General features: G+C 47.7%; 1 protein-coding gene across 1 annotated transcript in view; it reads right to left on the bottom strand.

Annotated features, from left to right (window-relative positions):
- Positions 1-8515: 8515 nt before the first annotated feature.
- The window catches only part of KCNB1 (potassium voltage-gated channel subfamily B member 1), a 114290-nt gene continuing 103509 nt past the window's right edge, over positions 8516-19296 (bottom strand). Inside the window, exon 3 of the mRNA XM_070801859.1 lies at positions 8516-14454. Coding sequence (XP_070657960.1) covers positions 12445-14454 — 2010 coding nt within the window. The 3' untranslated portion in view covers positions 8516-12444. The remainder of the gene's footprint in view (positions 14455-19296) is intronic.

The raw sequence follows: 19296 nt of genomic DNA on the forward strand, positions 1-19296 counted from the left end.
TGCTAGAGTCCTGCGTGGGTGTAGGCTTTTGTTTGTTTGCATTTATCCTACTTTGTGATCACTGAGCTTCCTGGATCTGTGGTTTGGTGTCTGACATTAATTTTGCAGAAATTTTCAATGTATTTTTTTCTAATATGTCTTTTGTCCCTTTCTCTTTTTCTTCTCTTTCTGGTGCTCCCATTACACACATGTCAAACCTTTTGTAGTCACCCTACCATCCTTGAATTTTGTTGTTCCTTGTCCTGTCCAACTCTTTGTCATCCCATGGACTGCAGCACGCCAGACTTCCCTTTCCCTTCACTATCTCCCGGAGTTTGCTCAAACTCAAGTCCATTGAGTCTGTCCTCGTATATTGTCTTCTTCTTTTCAGTCTTTGCTCTCTTTGCTTTTCTGCTGTTGAGTTTCTGTTCTGCTGGAGGGAAGGAATTTACATTCAACTGGAAGGAGTAAACAATAAAATAAACAAATAAAATATAGTATGTCAGAAGATGGTAATCGACTATGGAGAATAATAAAGCAGAGAAGGGGATGGACTGGGAGATGCATGCTTGTGAGGGAGGTGGTGTGGGGTATTGCTGCTATAAATAGGAAGTGAGCCACATGACTCGCCTGGAGAAGATGTTCCTGGTGGGGGAGGGGGGCGGGGAGCCAGAGCAAAGGCCCTAGGGTGGAAGTGTGCTTGACGTCTTGGAAAGTTGGCTGGGGCCTAATGTTTGTGAGGGGGTGATGAAGGAGGTAGAAATAAGAAAGGAGATCAGAGGGTGGAAGGATCTGGGAGGGGGGCTAAAAAGGAGCTGCATCACTAGGTGAGCCCGTGGTGGGCATGTTTGCGGAACAGCCAGGAGGCCAGTGACGATGGAGCAGGACACCATCAGGGAAGAGCAGACAGAGACAAAATCAGAGCGGCAGGCAGGGACTGGGGGATGTATGGCCTTGTAGTTTATGCCAAGGACTTTGGATTCTATTCAAAACTTGATGGGGAGCCTTTGGAAGGTTTTGACAGCGAAGTGATGTGATCGAACTGACAGTTTGACAGGATCCCTCTGGCCACTGTGTTGAGAAGAGCCTGAAAGGGACCAAGCGCAGAACCAGGGAGCCTGATCTGGAGGTTGCTGCAATTGTTAGGCCACAGACAGTGATGAGGCGGCCTGGAGCTATAGCAGCGGAGGGGTGACAAGTGCAGATTCCTGATCTATTTTGAAGGCAGAGCCCACAGGAACCACTCTGCTGACAGGCCGTTCATTTCAGGACTGTTTGTTACAGCAAAAGTTTGGAAGCAACCTCAGTGCTCAGCTCTGGGAGACTCACAATTACTGTGCACATAGAACAGGACACAGGCTTGCAAAAGAATGAGGAAGCTCTTTGCGTGCTCGTACAGAGTGATTTTCAGGATACTTTAAATGAAAAAAGCAAAGTGCAAATGTTACTATTTGGGGGGGTGCTTTAAACAAACAAAACACACACACACCCGTACATACACACACTTGGACGTGTGTGTTTGTCAAGAATGTCAGTGGAAAGATACATAAGGACCTGGTAGCAGTAAGTGCCTCTGGGGACAGGGGGCCTGGGGTCCAGAGGAGTGAGGAAAATTTCACTTTTCACTGTACCTTTCGGACTTTGAACTTGGTACCTCCTCCAGGGGTGCTCAATTGAAGGGCTTTTGTCCCTCAGGAGACATCTGGCCATGTCTAGAGACATTTTTTGGCTGTCACAGCTGAGGAGAGGGTGTCCTTGGAATCCAGTGGGTGGAGGCCAGGGATGCTGCTAAGTATCCCGTGGTGTGCAGGGCAGCCCCCACCTCAAAGAATGATCCAGCCCCGGATGTCAGTAGCGTGGAGGCTGGGAAACCCTGACCTATGGAAGAAACAAACATTCTTTTTTTTAAAGATAGTCTTTTATTCTGAGGTTGTATTTTTGGAGGGAGACATGAAATCTTTCGTTTCACTAGGAAATAGCGATAGTACATGGTCGTTACTTTTCAACATCCTTACTTGACAAAATAGAGTGCTGGCAAGGCTTTTGTACTTTCCCAAACTGAACAGGCGATTCTATTGGCCTATGAAATTCTACAGTTGGAAACTACTCTTTCCAGTAAATTAAACTTAGTGGCTTTAAAATATGTTCACCAATTCTTCGATGTATCTCTGTTTATGAGGTGCAATTCCTCTTTTCTTTTTTTGCGATTCCTCTTGAGTATGAGCTAATGAATAGAACTTGGTAGAAGTGATGCTGTCTGATTTCTGCGACTAGGTCACAAAAGGCCTTGTACTCGCTCCTTGCTTTCTCTTTCTTGGATCACTCACTCTGGGGGAAGCCAGCTGTCCATGCTGTCAGAACGTTCAAGAAGTCCTGTGGAGTGGTCCCTGTGGTGAGGAAACGAGACCTCCTCCCAACAGCCAGCAGGGACCCGAGGCCTCCTGAACTATGTCGGAATCGGATCTTTCAGCCTCAGTCAAGCCTTCAGATGAATGCAGCTGATGTCTTGTTTGAACCTCATAATATACACTGCCCCCACCCCAGCAAGAACCATCCAGCTAAAGACTCTCTTGAATTCCTAACCCACAAAAATGTTTGGCAGTGAGAATAATAAACATCTGGGTGAGATGATAAATGTTTGGGTGAGATGATAAACTTGGGGGTAATTTGTTACACAGCGGTAGATAACTAATACAGAAATCAGCAAGCCCTGTCGGTCAAAGTGGAGATCACAGAAGGGCAACGTAGGAGCAGGGGCGGCCTGCCCACACTTTTCATTTGGCTACTGCAGGATCAAAGGAAAAAAATAGAATTTAGTTGTTAACACTATAAAGGTGATATCTTTCCCATAAAAATCAAGATTTCTCACTTCTCTGAAAAAGTCTGAAGATCTGGAATTGCTGAGCCTGCATCTCTATTTGGTGACAACCAGCTGCAGATGAATAGAGTACACCCTTTTATTTATTTTAAAAAATTATTTATTTATTTATTTTTGCTGCACTGGATAACATGTGGGATCTTAGTTTCCCTGACCAGGGATTGAACTTGAGTCCCCTGCATTAGAAGCACAGAAAGTTTGAACCACTGGACCTCCAGGGAAGTCCCAAGTTCACCCTTTTAGACAGGAAATGTGATCTTAAGTTTGCCACACTCACCACCACTCCCTTATGTCTCTTACCTGGGTTGCTTTCGTCATTTATGTTACCTGCTTGACTCCTATCGGCATTTGAGGTTGTAACTTGTACTAGGAGAATTTTTATGAGGTATCAAGATCAGGAATACCCAGGCATGGTTGACATGAGGGTCAAATGACCAGAACAGGAATTCCATGGACACAGCATGGGTTGGGTTACCACTGCTTGTATATTGGGATGACAAGTCAGCTAGATTCTCATGCTTCTTCTCTTTCAGATGAAGAGTAACAGTAAGCTCTGCTCCTCTAGGTCCCTAGGCTCTCCAGTTCAGCCTCCCTTACAGATCTTCACATCCTCACCTCCCTGTGCCCTCCAGAAAATAAACCACCACGCCTGTTTTCTCCATACCTTTTTATTGAATTCTGCAGACTCATTAAGGGACCATTTGCTTAGAAATTCTTAAACATTTGGACGTATTTTACAAGACAGGACAGCAGCTGGAGGTCACAATTTCATCTCATCACATGCATAAAAAGACACTGGGTTTTTTGTTGTTTGGTTTCCTTGTGTGTGTGCGTGTGTGTCTGTGTGTGACATTTGTTTTTCACCTTTACAGGAAGGACTAGAGACGGCAACTGACCAGAGATGAACAGAACCCATGAACGTGACTCCAAGAAAAGAGTGGCTAAGGACATTGGTCGTTTATGGCTAATGTGATTGGCTTGGCCCCTGTTATGGGTGGGGCGATCAGAATGGCTTTGCTGGCAGAAAAGCCTCAATGTCACCCCGCGGTTTCTGGGAGAGACAGAGGGTCATAGCTGGCAGGATCAGGGAGCATGCTACCATGGGGGGCACTGGGCTCAGAAAAAAAGGAAGACCCTTGGCTCTGAAAGCTGGAGGACAGGCTGGCCTTGCTTTCCAGCTCAACTGCCATGGCTCAGGGAACGCAGTCCAGTTTTCAGATATCAGCTCCCACATTACTGCCCCAAGCAAGTCCCAGCCCAGGGGAAACCGTGACCTCGGACCCTTGGCTTAGCCTACTGGAAAACCACCTTGTGCTATGGGCTAGGGTGAGCTAAAGTAGGGTCTGAGGGTGAAAATGCAGGGCAGGAGAGCCAAAAAGAGACTGGGGCTGCCCCCATGGGCCCCTGGAAGTGTAGCCCCGAGAAGACCCTCAGGGCAGGAAATTTGACTGTCATCTTGGCCCCCACTTGAGTCAAAGAACAGATGGCAATGCTGGGGCTTACAGGCTTCAATGGGAGGGCCTCCCATTTCTTCCTCCTTTCCAGAATGAACTCCTCTCTCCCCTCACCCATTCACTCATCCATTCATTCACTCGGAAGTCAATCATTTTCACATTTACTCACTCACTCAAAAAAACAAAACCAAAACCAAAACCTACAGGTTGGGTGCCAAAGTCATATGTTAGGGGCTAACCCTGAGTTCCTTGACCTTGGATTGAAGCCAGGACAGGCCTGGAGAGCAAAGGGGCCATACAGCCTGACCTCTGCTGATCTTCCTCATCCCCACTCCCCAGGCACTCTGAGCTCAGATGTCAAGCTCATCGGAGAGAGACTCCCAAAGTCCTAGTGAAGACGAGGGGGCCTGAGCCACACCGAGAAGTCCAAATCCTGTGGGCATCTTCTCCCATGCTTCTTTCCTTGTTTTCCAAGCCTTGATGAGCTTAGGGAGGCAGGAAGTGTGTGGCGATCCATGCAGGACTCCGGAGGACATCCCAATGGGACAGAATTGGGAGTTTTCTTCATTTTCCAGAATGGTCATGTCATGGCAGCCAGCCACTTGCGCTGTTTCTGCAGGACAGGGCCTCAAAGGTGGTCTTGGAAACCGGGCTTTTGTTTAATTTTGGCTTGGGAGGAAGGCAGTCGCTCAGACTATCCAGCCAAACCTCTCCCTCATCCTGTGATGAAGCAACCTGAGACTTCCTGGATGTGGGGTCACCCTGAGGACAAAGTCCCCACTCCTCCAGGCCCACCATCCACAATTAGGAGGAAATTCAAAACCTCTTTTGTCAAATGCTGTCCTTGGATGTGGACATTCCGCCTGCAGGCCGCCACAGCAGAAGCCTCGTTTTGTAGTAAACCTAGATTGCAGCTGTCTCTCTCTTTTGGCCCTTCTGGACTTCCTTCACTGGGTGGGGACTTTCAAGGGTCTGGAATGGGATTTCTTGTTTTATTTGTTGAAAAGAAAAGCCCTTTGGGGATGATGCTGTTTGCCGTTGCCTGGCCAGTCGGTTCCTTAGGCGGCTGGCGAGTGGGTAAAAGATAACTGTGTCTCTTGTACAGAAAGCCTGAGGCCTGTGAGGGCACAGGATCTGGGCAGAAGGCTGAAGCACCGTGAGAGGTCAGCCAGAGAAGGGGGGGTTCACTCCATGGCTGGCCTGTGCGAGGGGAGCAGGAGCCTCATCCCAGCACAGTGTGGTCCCTGTCAGGGCACTGGGGACGGACAGGTGACCAGCGGCACCACTACAATCGCCCAAGATGGGGAGCAGAGAGGATCGGGGTGCCCCGCTGCCCCTTCCCTCCCTGATACCCCCTCAGAAAGCTCCACACTCTAGAATCTGAGCTTCTGCTAACTGCGCCCTCTGCCTCTGCCCCCGTGGCTTAAGCCTGTGCTCAGATGTTCAGACCACACACACACACATGCACACACAGGCATACACTGGAAGAGGGTGGGGAGGAGGTGGTAGAGAGAGACATTCCCTGGATATTCAGTCCAGTATGCAGTTGGTATGCAGTACTAGGTGCCCTCAGCAACATCCATTTCATACATCAAGTAGCCTCTTTTTAAATACCTGTGTTGTCAGAGATCTCATGACCGGACATGGCACCAAGTTCCATGGGGAGGCAGCCCCATCTAGGTGAAGGACTTTCTTAACCTGAGCTGAAATTGACTGCCAGGTCCCTTTCATACAGGAGAAACTTGCAGAGACTGGCATGCAGCCATCCTGTGGTTAGGTGGTCCCTTCTTCAGGTGAACGGCCCCACTCCATCCCATCCCCCTCCAGCCTTTAGATATTTCCAGGACCCCGTCAAGAAGGAATGGAGAGTTAAGAGTTAGCAGTGAAGAAGAGGGGCTACTCGACGAACAGACTCCCTTCCACATCTATTTCTTCAAGTTGGCGTTTGGGGGAGTTCAGGAGAAATTCCAGGTTCAGACAATATCGGGGCAGTGGATGGAACCCCAGCGACACAACATTTCCTAGATGAACCACCCACAGACACCCACAGGCAACGGTGTTTGCTCTTCTGACCATCCAGCCTAGCAAACTGCTGGGAGACAGTTTTGTTGTTGTTCTTGTGCAAAAGTTTTGTTTTTTAAAAATCTTGTCTATTTTATTTGGCTTTGTTTCAAACCAGATTACTGGGAATTGGGGAGGTGGGAAAACTCTGATTAGAGCCTTAGCCCAGAACGTAGCTCAAATGGTAAAGAATCAGGGTTCGATCCCTGGGTTGGGAAGATCCTCTGGAGGAGGGAATGGAAGTCCACTCCGGTAGTCTTGCCTGGAGAATCTCATGGACAGAGTAGCCTGGCAGGCCACAGTTCTTTGGGTTGCAAAGAGTTGGACACATCTGAGCGACGAACATGCACACCAGAATGATACGTTCGTTGTTCTGTTGGTTTCCCCTTGGGGTTGATGACTCAGTGGGTGATGTTTCACTGCCATCTAGGGGGTCCTGACTTGGCTCAGATCTCTGACCTGGGCAGAGGCCAGAGCCCTGCCCAGCAAGGCAGGTGGGATATGACAATCTACAGATGCCCGCTGGAGATGATCTGGGCTTTCTTCCTCTTCCTGCACGAACTGACGGATGGAGAATCATCTTCTGGTGAAGATGCTGCTTCACGAGATGTTGCCGGCCCACCCAAGGCCTGGAAACCGCCTGGTGGAATGAATTATCGGTACAGTCCAGACACTTCCTGATAGGTGGAAGCTGGAAAAACACCACCATCCTTGCCACGAATCTCTGGCTCTGTGGAGCCAGGCAGCTGGAGAGGGAAGGGGAGATGAGATGGCAGATTCTGGGGACAGTCCCTTCTCAGGATTTGGCTGCGAGCTTGTCTGGCCGAGGGTGGTGGTGAGGCTGTTGGACACGGGTTGAAATGCAGAACTGATTAAAAGTGGATGAGATCTGAGGTCCAGGATTTTCTCTGGGTTTTGAGAACCTGAAAGTGCTCTGATCTTCAGATCCAGTCGGTCACAGGCAGCAGGGTGCCGGATGCGGCAACAGGCCAGCCAGGAGGGGTTTTGGTGTCCTCTGAATCTCAGAAATGCCAGAGGGAGGCTTTCTTGCATGAGATTTTAGACTCCAAGATCTCTGGGAAGAAGAAAACTCAGTCCCTTTAGAACCGCAGAAGGGTGTGGGGGATGAGCTAAACCTGCCCACACCCCATCCTGATTTTGAGGGCCATCTGTAGCCCTGCTCCCCTTGGTCTCACTCTTGTGTCTGTGCTCTGGATTCTTGAGAACAATAAACAAGAACAGACCGAATGAGGAAAGTAACAGGTCAACAGATTCTAGGCCTTGTGTTAGAAAATGCCTGCATGAGGCAGTCAGAACCCCAAAGTCTTTCCCCACCTCCAGAAAATCAGAATAAAAAAGAAGAAGAAAAAAACAGTCCAAGGAACAATGGGAGGAAATGAAAGAGACCAGAAGACATCAGCTGCGATAATGACTAACAATAGAAATCCTAAGATGTTACTGTGTATTACAAAAGAAGAAAGTAGACTCAATGGCCCAATTATAAATTTGCTAAAAATACATATATATATATATTATATATATATTTTATTTGAACAGAAAAATAGACTACTCTGAGATGCGCAGACATCCTATGACATAGTCACGCATCAGATATTTCTAGAGCCAGAAAAATGGCAACAGAAAACGCAGAGGTAACTCTTATTTCTGGATGTAGCCAGCGCTGGTTTGGGTCGCCCGGGGTTGAGTAAAAGCATTTGGATGCTGTCATGTAAGCAATGGGAGGTGAGGAAATTTCAGCTCAGGGCTGGAGGTTCTCCACTGTCCTGCTGGGGGAGTCACGGGAGGACTCTTTCATCTCCTGCCAACTTCATGGCGGTAGAAAAAGTCCTTTCTCAAAGGATCATGTGCTAGAGGCTTTTCGCCTCCCTCGCAGAGGATTCAAAGTTACTTGACTGGAGGCTGAGTCTTGGGGTCATGTTACTTGAGACTAGTCAGTTGGCAGAGAAATGAGGAAAGGAGAGAGGGAGAGAGAGACCGGGCTTTAGTAACCCTTGTCTGGTAAATTTTAAATTCCCCCCGTGCCCATGGACTACACACTCCAGCCAAGACTTGGAGCAAGACAGAAATATACAATAGTTACAAACATCAACAATACGTTACAGTTTTACAGAAGAGAATACCGTTCTGTTTTTTTTTTTTTTTTTTTCGTTAGAAACGTGGATCTTATCAGGAGAAAGGGCAAGGATGAGGCTTACAGATACTAAGACACGGCGGAGGAGAGGTTGGGTAATCAGTCTGAAAAAGTCTGTGTCACCAGCAATTCTCAGGGGTGAGCCAGGTGGGTTGGAAGGAAATGGCCTCCTCAGGATTTTGCTGTTTCACCATCATCATCTTCTTCCTTCTCGATCCCCGATGCCTTGAGAGAAAGGGGCTTCGTGGGAATGAATGTTCTTTCCTCTTTTTTCTCTCCCCATTGAGTGTGCTTAAGATAAAACTCCTAAAGAAGGCACTGAGAAATCTACTGCACGGAAGTCCTATTGTTTCCTTTACCCCAAGATAAAAAGGTGAGTAAACGGACTCCTCCAGAGCTTGCCCACCTCTCTCTGCTGGTCGGCGACGGCCGCCCGGGTGATCAGGGTGCACAGCTACCGGGTCCCTTGTTTTCATCGTCCCGTGTAGCCTGTGTCCTGACACACACACTCAGCTTGTCCAGACCTGGTCCCTAGCCCTTTTTGATAATGGTGGAAGTTTGCTGGGGTTCTTGACGAGTTTTACTGAATGTGCCAAAGGGACCAGGCATCCATCCACCTCCAGCCCCTAGATTCATGTCTTTGGGATGAAATAACATTTCTTGTTTTTGTTTTTTTTTCTCCCACTTTCATTGGTTCAGGAATGGGTGGGACCACCAGGTTAAAGCAGTATTTGCCTCCAAACCATTGTTTTTCTCTCCTCCATCAACACCGGTCTATCAAGGTTAGCTTCTCAGTGAAGACTCTTAGGTAGATTTCCCAGTGCATGTACACAGTACATGTTCAAGCAGGGTGTACACATCTTACAAAATCTGGGCATGTTTCTTTTTGGCAGATAGGGGCCTGGGGGAACTTACAACACTCTATTTTGAATCGGCACAGGATAAAAACTATATTCCTACAATAACATCCAAATGTAAAAGGAAAACCCAAAACAAAATGCAATACTTTCTAAGCATAGTATATGCTGAGTTTCAGTTATTCTGTTTCTATAAGAACTCTATAGGACTCTGGCTATTAAGCCTGAACAGGTAGGTTCTTCATGATACTTCTGAATTCATCCTTCAAAAGTGACTCAATAAAATGCTACTTTAAGTTCAGACAAAATACATGAGGAAGGAAAGGGATAGGTCCTGCATGACCACGCAAGGCAGATAGGGCCTTTGGTTACAAGGAGAGTTGCACCAATTGGTTATTAGTTTAAAAAAAAAAGAAAAAAGAAATCATTTCTAATCTGTACACTTCTCGACTGCTTCAACCAGCAAATGAAATGCCTCGATTTGAAGAAGGGGTGATAAGTTCCTTCTCACTATATATGGCTATATTTAAACATGTTCACTTTCCTGATATGTAAAATAGACTATATTATTATTATTAATTTTTACAGATAGCATCAGCTCTAAAAATATCTGAATCGGAAATCACAACTATTTACTTTTATCAAAAAGCATTTGTTTGTTTTCCCTGAATTTTCACGTTTGTGCTGATGGCAGATGTGAATGGTGACAGAAACAAAGAGACGCGAGAGATGGCCCTGGGAAGACGGTCTTGCAGCCACTCCTCCACCCGCCCCCAGCTTGTACTGTGTGCTCAGCAAAGCACCTGGGGGGCCCTGCACTTCCTCTTTCCGGTGAGCCACCAGCCCAGGATAACCTCGTACTCCCTGCCCCTTAAATCCCTTAGGATTTGACGCAAGAGTACTCTGGTACTTCCGGAGTCAAGACACTGTGTTAACGCAGCAAAAAACAGGACTGCGGCCTCTTGGAGGGATCTACAGCCCTTGGAGATGCTGAGAAGCAGTACGAACCGGGTGCATATGCAGCGGAGGATACAACGTTTTGAAGGGCAGTGGAATGACCCCGTGTCATCATACCTGTGACAGTTGGCCCAATCTCATGCCACTGTGCAGAGGGCAGGCAGAACGATTGTGTGAGGCTTGTGTACTGACAGGTGGATTGTGCCATTGTACTAACAGGCAGACCAACGACAGAGTCTATGAAGGACAGGCAAACCACGTTTTGTTCCATCAGGAAGACGAACGCCTGGCACTATATTGAGGATCGGCAGAGCTATGCTATTGTACTTGGGACACCATCCGTCGACATTGTGTTAGGAGAACGACATTGCCCCATTGTACTGAAGACAAGTAGATCAATACCGTGTCATTTTCACTAACAGATGGGCCAACAGCACGGCATCGTGCTAACCAGTGGCTCCACCCAGTGTTCCTGAACTGGGGAATGGCCAGCACCACCATGCTGTTGAACTAAAATCAGGCAGGTCAACGCCAGGTCATCAAACTAAGACAGGAAGACCAACACCGAGAGAGAGCGACCAGAACTGCTCACAATGCACACAAATACTTATTGCTTTTGTCTGTACTGGCTGCATTGATGGCTGCAGAAAGGAGAGCTGAGCTGTTAGTACAGACAATGACACTGAAAACACACCCACCCCTGGTGGACAAGAAAGAGAACAGAGTAAAACACCCAATGCCCAACCATCTACATCATTCTTCTGAGATGCTCGTGTTTCCTATACACATGACTTAAGCACAGGACCCCATGCAAGGGCCAAGTACCCTTTCTGATGCAAGAGGGTTAAGGGGAAGCTTGAGGGGGGCAGGGAAGGAGCCCACAGACTTTGACAGCAATACCAGCACAGTATCACCCACCGTGGCCAGACACACGCCTGGAGCAAAAACTCAGCTGTAGTCCCAGTGAAGTGGCCCACGGGAAATCATGCTCGTTTTAAAGTGCGAGATGTTGACACTGTCCCTGGTAAAACCTATTTTTTTTGAAAAACATAAAGTGCTTTTTATTTTAACTTTTTTCTTAAAACTTAAATACCACAGGAAACAAAAAAGAAATTCTATTATAATAAGTACTTTCCCTGCCTCAGCAGGAAGGATTCAAAAGTCTGAACTGGGCATTTCAATTGGGGATTTTTTTTTTCCTTTTGTTTTTTTTCAGGTTAAAAAAACAAACAGATTTTATTCTGTTCTTCGGTAACATACAGTCGCTTTGAATAAGCTATTCTTTTGCATATTTGACACTTGCATATCTTTTGAGTCTACCCTAGCGATGTACAGAAAGCATTTTCCTTCTCCACCCTAAAGCAGTGCTCAGAGTTCATACTGTTGCCTGAGCACCCGCCTTCTGAACCCTTTCCAGATTGCCAGGGGGCAATTAGAATTGAGTACAAGTGGTGCAACTCACCCTGATGATATCTCAAAATAAAATCTCAGGTACTATGGAATACTGAAGTCAATGAAGACATTTGAGGAAGGGTTTTGCGCTGGGATCCCGGCTTACGGTGCAGCTTTCCCCAGGTTGTGAGCATCCCCGGTAGCCTTCTAACGGTGGGATCCATCCAGCAGGTGACGGACAGAAGTTCCTAGAGGTGGCCAGGCAACACCCAAAACCAAAATGGTCAACCCACTCTTCGAACACCGGCCACCTGTTCCAGCATCCTTCTTCAGCAGAAGCCAGGAGGGATGAAGATGTTGCCTTCGGAGGCTGTGGTGGAGAGCCATGAGAAAAGAATGGGGAGTAGGTGGCCTCGGCGGTGTCTGGAACGTGGTAGTGGCGGCTGCGAGCTCTGTTCTTGTCGTCTTCCAAAGAGGGCTGCAGAGCTGTTACAAGGAGGCGCCATACCCCACGGCTTGGCCGGCTTTGCTTCTGATAGACCCGTTAACAGCTCTCGGGGTTTTACGGAGCTTCTTCTGGAGTCTCTCTTATTTCTGGGGGCTTTGCAGAGCCTTTCTGTTTCAGAGTTCATGCAGAAAACCTCCGCGGCAGGTGAGCTGAGCAGCACCCCTCTTTGGACCCTGCCAGAAGTCTCTCCTCCGCGTCGGGGTGGTTCAGATGCTCTGATCCCGTGAGCTTCCGTGGGCTCCGCCCCCTGGCAACACGCGGACGTCCGGGGAGATGTGGTTCTCAAGTTTGCACTTTTCTGGACCACTGGGAGCTTTTCCAGTCAATGCTTCTGTAGAGTAAATACAGTTCTGCCTTAAGAACTTAGGGGAGGTGGGTAAGGGGGAGCTTTCAAAGTGGTTCTTCTCGGACCTTGTCCCGACACTGAACTTGGGACTAGTGTTCCCATGGACGCTCTTGGGAGGGCTGGAGTCCACACTGTAGAGGACTTGCCCTTCGTCATCTGTGTCCGCATCAATGTACTGGTGGATACCTGCTTCGAAGTTGAATGCTATTGCTGTGTGTTTCTCGGGCGACCGGGGGGGTGTCCGAGCACTCGCTGTGGTGTAGATGGAGGACTCTGGACTCAGCACAGGCCTGTCCAAGAGGCTGGCACACTCCAGCCCTGCCACAGCTGCCGCAGCACCCCCCCGGTTCCTAAGAGGGTCATGGTACATCCCCAGAATGGGGACTAATGGACTGGGATCGCCCTCCATGAAGTTGACTTTAAGAGCTCGAAGCTTCAAGGGGTTGGTGGTCTTCATGGAACTCTTGGGGCTCTCGATGAAGAAAGTGGAGTGATGGCTGGCATCAGGGGCGGAGTTGGCCTCCACAAACCTACCACCAGTGGCACCCAGAGCTCCCCGCCAGCCAACCTCTGGGGCCATGCCACCTCCAGTTTTGCTGGGAAGCGATGCCAAAGGGCTGTGGGAGAATCTGGTGGCTTCAGGGAAGTCTGTGGCACAGCTAATGAAGCTATCGATGCTTGACATGCTTCGCATGTCAATGACCCCTTCTGTACGAGTAGGCAGAGGGGCCACGGGGCTGGGGATACTCTCCATTTCAAGTTCTTCCTTTGGTTTGCTCTGGGTGGCTGACTCCTTAGTATTAAGAATGGGTTGAGATTGGGTCTTGGCCATCTTGTTGTACATGTCTTCCAACTGCTGGACGTTCAGGTGCTGAGGACTAGAAGATGATCTGGCTTTCTCAGGGGATCCCTGCTCCTTGGTTTCAAAGGATTTGCTAGAGCTGGTTTCAGACAGTGTCCTCTTGGTCCATTTCCATTTGCTGGGAGACAAGTGATTATCTTGCACTTTGTCTTTCTGACCCACATTCTCTCCATTTTTCTCAACCACAATGTCCATCATCTCGATGCTCCGGGGGAATGCATCCTTCATATTCATGGATACAATGCTGCCGTTCCTCTTGGCTCTCTCCAGAGCTTCTCTCCGTTTGATGGCTTTCTCCTGCCTCTTTTGCTCTTTATAAAACTCAGAGAAGTTATTGACAATGATGGGGATGGGAAGAGCAATCACCAAGACTCCTGCGATGCAGCAGAGACCCCCCACAATTTTCCCCAGGAGAGTCTTGGGGTAGATGTCTCCATACCCAACGGTTGTCATGGTGATGGTGGCCCACCAGAAAGAGGCCGGGATGCTTTTGAACTTGGTGTCATCCTCATCCTTCTCGGCAAAGAAGACAAGGCTGGAGAAGATCATGATGCCCATGGCAAGGAAGAGGATGAGCAAGCCCAGCTCATTGTAGCTCCTCCGCAGGGTGAAGCCCAAGGACTGGAGGCCAGTGGAGTGACGTGCCAACTTAAGGATGCGGAGAATACGCATGATCCGAAAGATCTGGACCACACGGCGGACGTTCTGGAACTGCAGCACGCTCTTGTTGGATTCAGTGAGGAAGATGGTGACATAATACGGCAGAATGGCCAGTAAGTCAATGGCATTGAGCGGGCCCTTGAAGAACTTCCACTTTTTGGGGGAGGAGAGGAACCTCAATAGGTACTCCATGGTGAACCATGCGATGCACACGGCCTCCACATGGGCCAGCTGGGGGTTGTCTGTGGTCTGGCCGAACTCATCAAGGCTCTGCAGCTCAGGCAGGGTGTTGAGAGACAGGGCAATAGTGGAGAGGACGATGAACATGATGGAAATTATGGCAAGGATCTGTGAGGAGAAGAGAGTGGAATTTAGTTAACAACCACCAATGGGATGGTTATCCTAATACTCTGGGTCTGCAGGACATTCCTCAACTCTCAAGAGCATTTTCATATCTCATCAGTTAGCTAATGGCTGGATGTTTGAGATAAAAGATTATTTATTCAAATCCATTTATCACATAGACTTGGAAGTAAAGTGAAGTGAAGTGAATTGAAGTCACTCAGTTGTGTCCAACTCTGCGACCCCATGGACTGTAGCCCATCAGCCTCCTCCGTCCATGGGATTCTCCAGGCAAGAATACTGGAGTGAGTTGCCATTTCCTTCTCCAGGGAATCTTCCTGATCCAGGGATCAAACCCAGGTCTCCCGCATTGCAGGCAGACACTTTAACCTCTGAGCTACCAGGGAAGCCCTAGACTTGGAAACTGATATCCAGATAATTTAAATGGTTTAAAACTAATCATCAAGCCCAAAGGTCTGTCAAATTTGTCTATAAAGGGAGAAATAGTAAATATTTAAGACCTTGAAGCCCATGAATTCTTGGTTGCCACCACTTAACTCTGCAGCTGTAGCATAAAAATGAATGAACATAGCTGTTTCAATAAAACTTTATTTATAAAAACTGGCAGTGGATTGAATTTGACCTGAAGGTCATAGTTTGTTGTCTCGTGATCTAGACCAGTGGTTCATAACTATTATGGACTGGGGTACCACTTTCCTGACATGATACTAATGATAATGCTGCTGCTGCTGCTAAGTCGCTTCAGTCGTGTCCAACTCTGTGCGACCCCATAGACGGCAGCCCACCAGGCTCCCCCGTCCCTGGGATTCTCTAGGCAGGAACACTGGAGTGGGTTGCCATTTCTTTCTCCAATGCATGAAAGTGAAAAGTGAAAGTGAAGTCGCTCAGTCGTGTCCGACTCTTAGTGACCCCACGGACTGCAGCCCACCAGGCTCCTCCATCCATGGGATTTTCTGGGCAAGAGTACTGGAGTGGGGTGCCATTGCCTTCTCCGACTAATGATAATAAGTTACCCTTTATCAAGTGTTCATTGTATGCTAGGCACTGTGCTAGTCACTTTCCATGAAGCTCATTTCATTCTCTTTTAAAAAATATATTTATTTAGTTGGCTGTTCCAGGCCTTTGTTGGGGCATGTGGGACCTAGTTTCCTGACCAGGGATCAAACCTGGATCCCCTGCTATGGGACCACCAGGAAAGTCCCCTTATTTCATTCTTACAACAATCCCATTATTGTATTGTACCTCCAGAGAAGAGATGAGGAAACCTAGGCTTCCAAAGCTACTCAGCTGCAGAGCCAGGATATTTACCTGGGTTTGTCTGCCCCCAGTACATGAGCTCTTAAGGTTATGTTAGAAATGAGATAAAAACTACAGACCTTTTTGCTAAACACTCAAGATTTTGCAGATGATTTTCAGGGAGGCATAGATATCCTGGTCTCATGTTAGTAATTCCAGAGTATGACTATGAATTTTTGAGGCTAAGGATCACAGTTTAACTACTTTTGAGTTCCCTGAATCAAGAAGAGGATCTGGGGGCTTCCCTGGTGGCTCAGTGGTAGAGAGCCTGCCTGCCCGTAGTGAGGACGTGGGTTTGATCCTTGGTCCAGGAGGATCCCACATGGCATAGAGAAGCTGGGCTGGAGCGCTCTGCAGTCCAGGAACCCCAATTTATGAGCCCACTCGCTGCAACTATTGAGGCCCAAGAGCTCTGGAGCCCATGCTCAGCAATAAGAGAACTCTCTCTGCAATGAGAAGCCTGCATACCACAACGAGAGAGCAGCCTCTGCCCTCTGCAACCAGAGAGAAGTCTGCATAACAACCAAGACCCAGCACAGCCAAAAATAAAATGAATAAATACATTTTTAAAAAAGAGAAAAGGGTCTCCTCCAGATATTTGGGCTCACTGGATGTTTATAGAAATTAATAGAACCTAGGCTAGACTACAGCTTAGGCAGAAATGCAAGCAGATGTAATACATTGCTCTGGGGTCTTTTTTTTTTTTTTTTTTTTAAAATACAAATCCAATCACATCACTCTCCTGCTTAATAAATTTCCAGGCCTCTTCAGGAGAAAATCGAAACTCCTAAACTTATCTATCAGCCCTCCTCACTCCTCCCCAAAACTGTCCTCTTCTCATAGGCTTGCCCCTCTCTTTCTTCTGCCTCTGCTGAAGAGCTGGGGGTGGGGGTGAGGGCTCCATGCCTGTATTATTTGATCCTGACTACTGCTGAATGACTCAGGGGTGGACAGAAAATCCAGGGTGGGCCGAACCAGTCCACCATGGGAGATTTGAGTTCAAGGATCCAGGGGAGGGTAGGTTACGGGGATGGTGAGCCTCTGAATTAAATGGTCGAGTACCACCTAGGCCTGAACCAGCTTCATGATAAGCCCAAGCCTCAAGCAACTTTTTCCCAAGTTGTAGGGGATCAGAAAAGACATTAAAAAAAAAATCAGAGAAAGATGAACTTTGAGAGAAGCCAGGGATTAAAGGGAAGAGGCAGAGACAAAGGGGCAGAGAGGACACAGGGGATTTGAAAAAGGGTGGAGAGGGCTGCAGTTAAGAGCTTGGGCTCTGCTGTCAGGCTGTTTCGGGTTCAAGTCTCAGAGCTTCCACTTTCTTACCTTGAGCCAGGCATTTAACCTCTCTAAGCCTCAGTTTCTTCATCTGCAAAATGGGATGATAATAACAGTATCTACCTCAGAGAGCTGCTGTGAAATTAAAGGGGTTAGCACACACAGAGCACTCAGGACAGCTTCCAGCAGCACCTAGTGAATGTCTAATAAATGCCAGCTGTCATTACAGGTGAAATAGCTCAGCACACACCACCCTATCAGCCCAGACCACCCAGCATCCGAGCCGCTGGCTAGTCTTAGTTTCTCACCCTTGACCTGAAACTGCCTGCCGCATCCTGAAAGCAAACAGCAGTGCTTTTTGGGTGAGCATGAGTGGGTTCAGGCCCCTGCAATGAATCTGCGATCAGGACGCGTGGTTGGCAAGTCCCTCTGGGTTGAACTCTGACTCCTCTCTTTGGTCTCTCCTACCACAGGTACCCAGGCTCCACGCTTCCCTTATCACACGCTATTGTTGGTCATTTCTGCAGGTTTGTGCCTCTTCCTCTCTGTCCAGTGAATTCCAACCCGTCTTTTAAAATCCAGCCCACATGGCCTCTCCCTACAAGGGTCATCCCTGGAGGGGCCAACCACTCCATCCACAGGGCTCCCTCATCATTTTGCCAAGCCTTGGGGGCACTTAGCACACTCAGCCTATGACAGGTGTGTGTGTGTGTGTGTGTGTGTGCACATCACTGCCCAGAACCTGTGAACTTTGGAGGGGACAGGGATGGGTTCTGAGAGTCGTCTCTATACCCCCAGCGCCTAGGACAGCTGGTTCCCATGGTATTTCTTGGCTGGGGCTCAAGTTCTCGGAGCACCCATGGAAAGGTCAGGATCAGAGTCAGTTTTCCATTTGGCTACTGCTTGTTAACCATCTTCGACGACTGAGGCATGTTGCAAGGCACTGGGGGTACCACAGGTAGCAGGAGGGCTCTAGTGTCTTTCTAGGCCAGCTCGGAAGATGAAAGGAAGTGTCGCGCCACGCAGAACTTCCACAGCCTGTTATTCCACCACCTTCCTGTTTTTGTTTTTGTTTTTGTTTTTTTTTCTCTAGCTGCCTGGAGGAGGCCATGGCAACCCATTCCAGTATTCTTGCCTGGAGAATCTCATGGACAGAGGAACCTGGCCGGCTACAGTCCATAGTGTTGCTCAGAGCTGGACACAACTGAAGCGACTTAGCATGCATGCATAGTTGTCTGGCATGTTCCATATCGTAAAAAGAAACCTTTTGTGTTTTAATTTCTTGATTAGCACTCACTGAAAAAGTAAAATTATATATGCATAATTGAATCACTTTGCTGTACACTGGAATGACAACATTGTAAATCAGCTATATTTCAATAAAAATAAACTAAAAAAAAGTAAAATTCTATAGTACCTTCTAAAGTGACATATCTGACACATACAAAAGTAGACCTACTTTATGTACATTTACGAACTGTATTCAAACCAACACCTGCGAACCCACCACCCAAAAAACAGGGCACGGAGCAATAACACTGACACTTCCGGTGTGTCCTTCTCCATGCCTGAGATAATCAGAATTTTTATCCTCGTCCCTTTTCTGTATAGTTTTTAATACAAATGTATGTATCCCTGAACAAATGATTGTTTTTTCATTAATTTTTTATTGGAGTATAGCTGCCTTACAATGTTGGGTTAGTTTTTACTGTACTTCAAAATGAGTCAGTCACACAAAAACATATATTCCCTCCGTTTTGGACTTCCTTCCCATTCAGGTCACCGCAGAGCATTAAGTAGAGCTCCCTGTGCTATATGCTTGCTCGCTTAGTCGCTCAGTCGTGTCTGACTCATTGCAGCGCTTTGAACCAGGCTCCGGCCCATGGTATTTTTCAGGCAAGGATACTGGTGTGGGACCCAGGGATCGAACCCGTACCTCCTACATCTCCTGCACTGGCAGGCAGGTTCTTCACCACTAGGGCTACCTGGGAAGCGACCACTGCGTGTACTGCACTTTCCTTAAGAATAAAAAACAGTAAACACGACTTCCTTGGTTTTATTTTAGCCTTGTCCTAAGAAACGATCTTTGCAAAACTGCTGATTTTGCATACCTAAGGATATATGTATTAAATATTCATTAAAATAAATAGGTGATCATTGGAATAAGCATGTGGAACTCTCACATTGAGGTTAACAGTGTGGACCTGGGGGAATTCCTTGGCAGTCCCCTGATTAGGTGTCCTCAGGCCTGGG

This window comes from Bos indicus, chromosome 13 (genome assembly GCF_029378745.1).
Source record: "Bos indicus isolate NIAB-ARS_2022 breed Sahiwal x Tharparkar chromosome 13, NIAB-ARS_B.indTharparkar_mat_pri_1.0, whole genome shotgun sequence".
Taxonomy (NCBI): Eukaryota; Metazoa; Chordata; class Mammalia; order Artiodactyla; family Bovidae; genus Bos; species Bos indicus.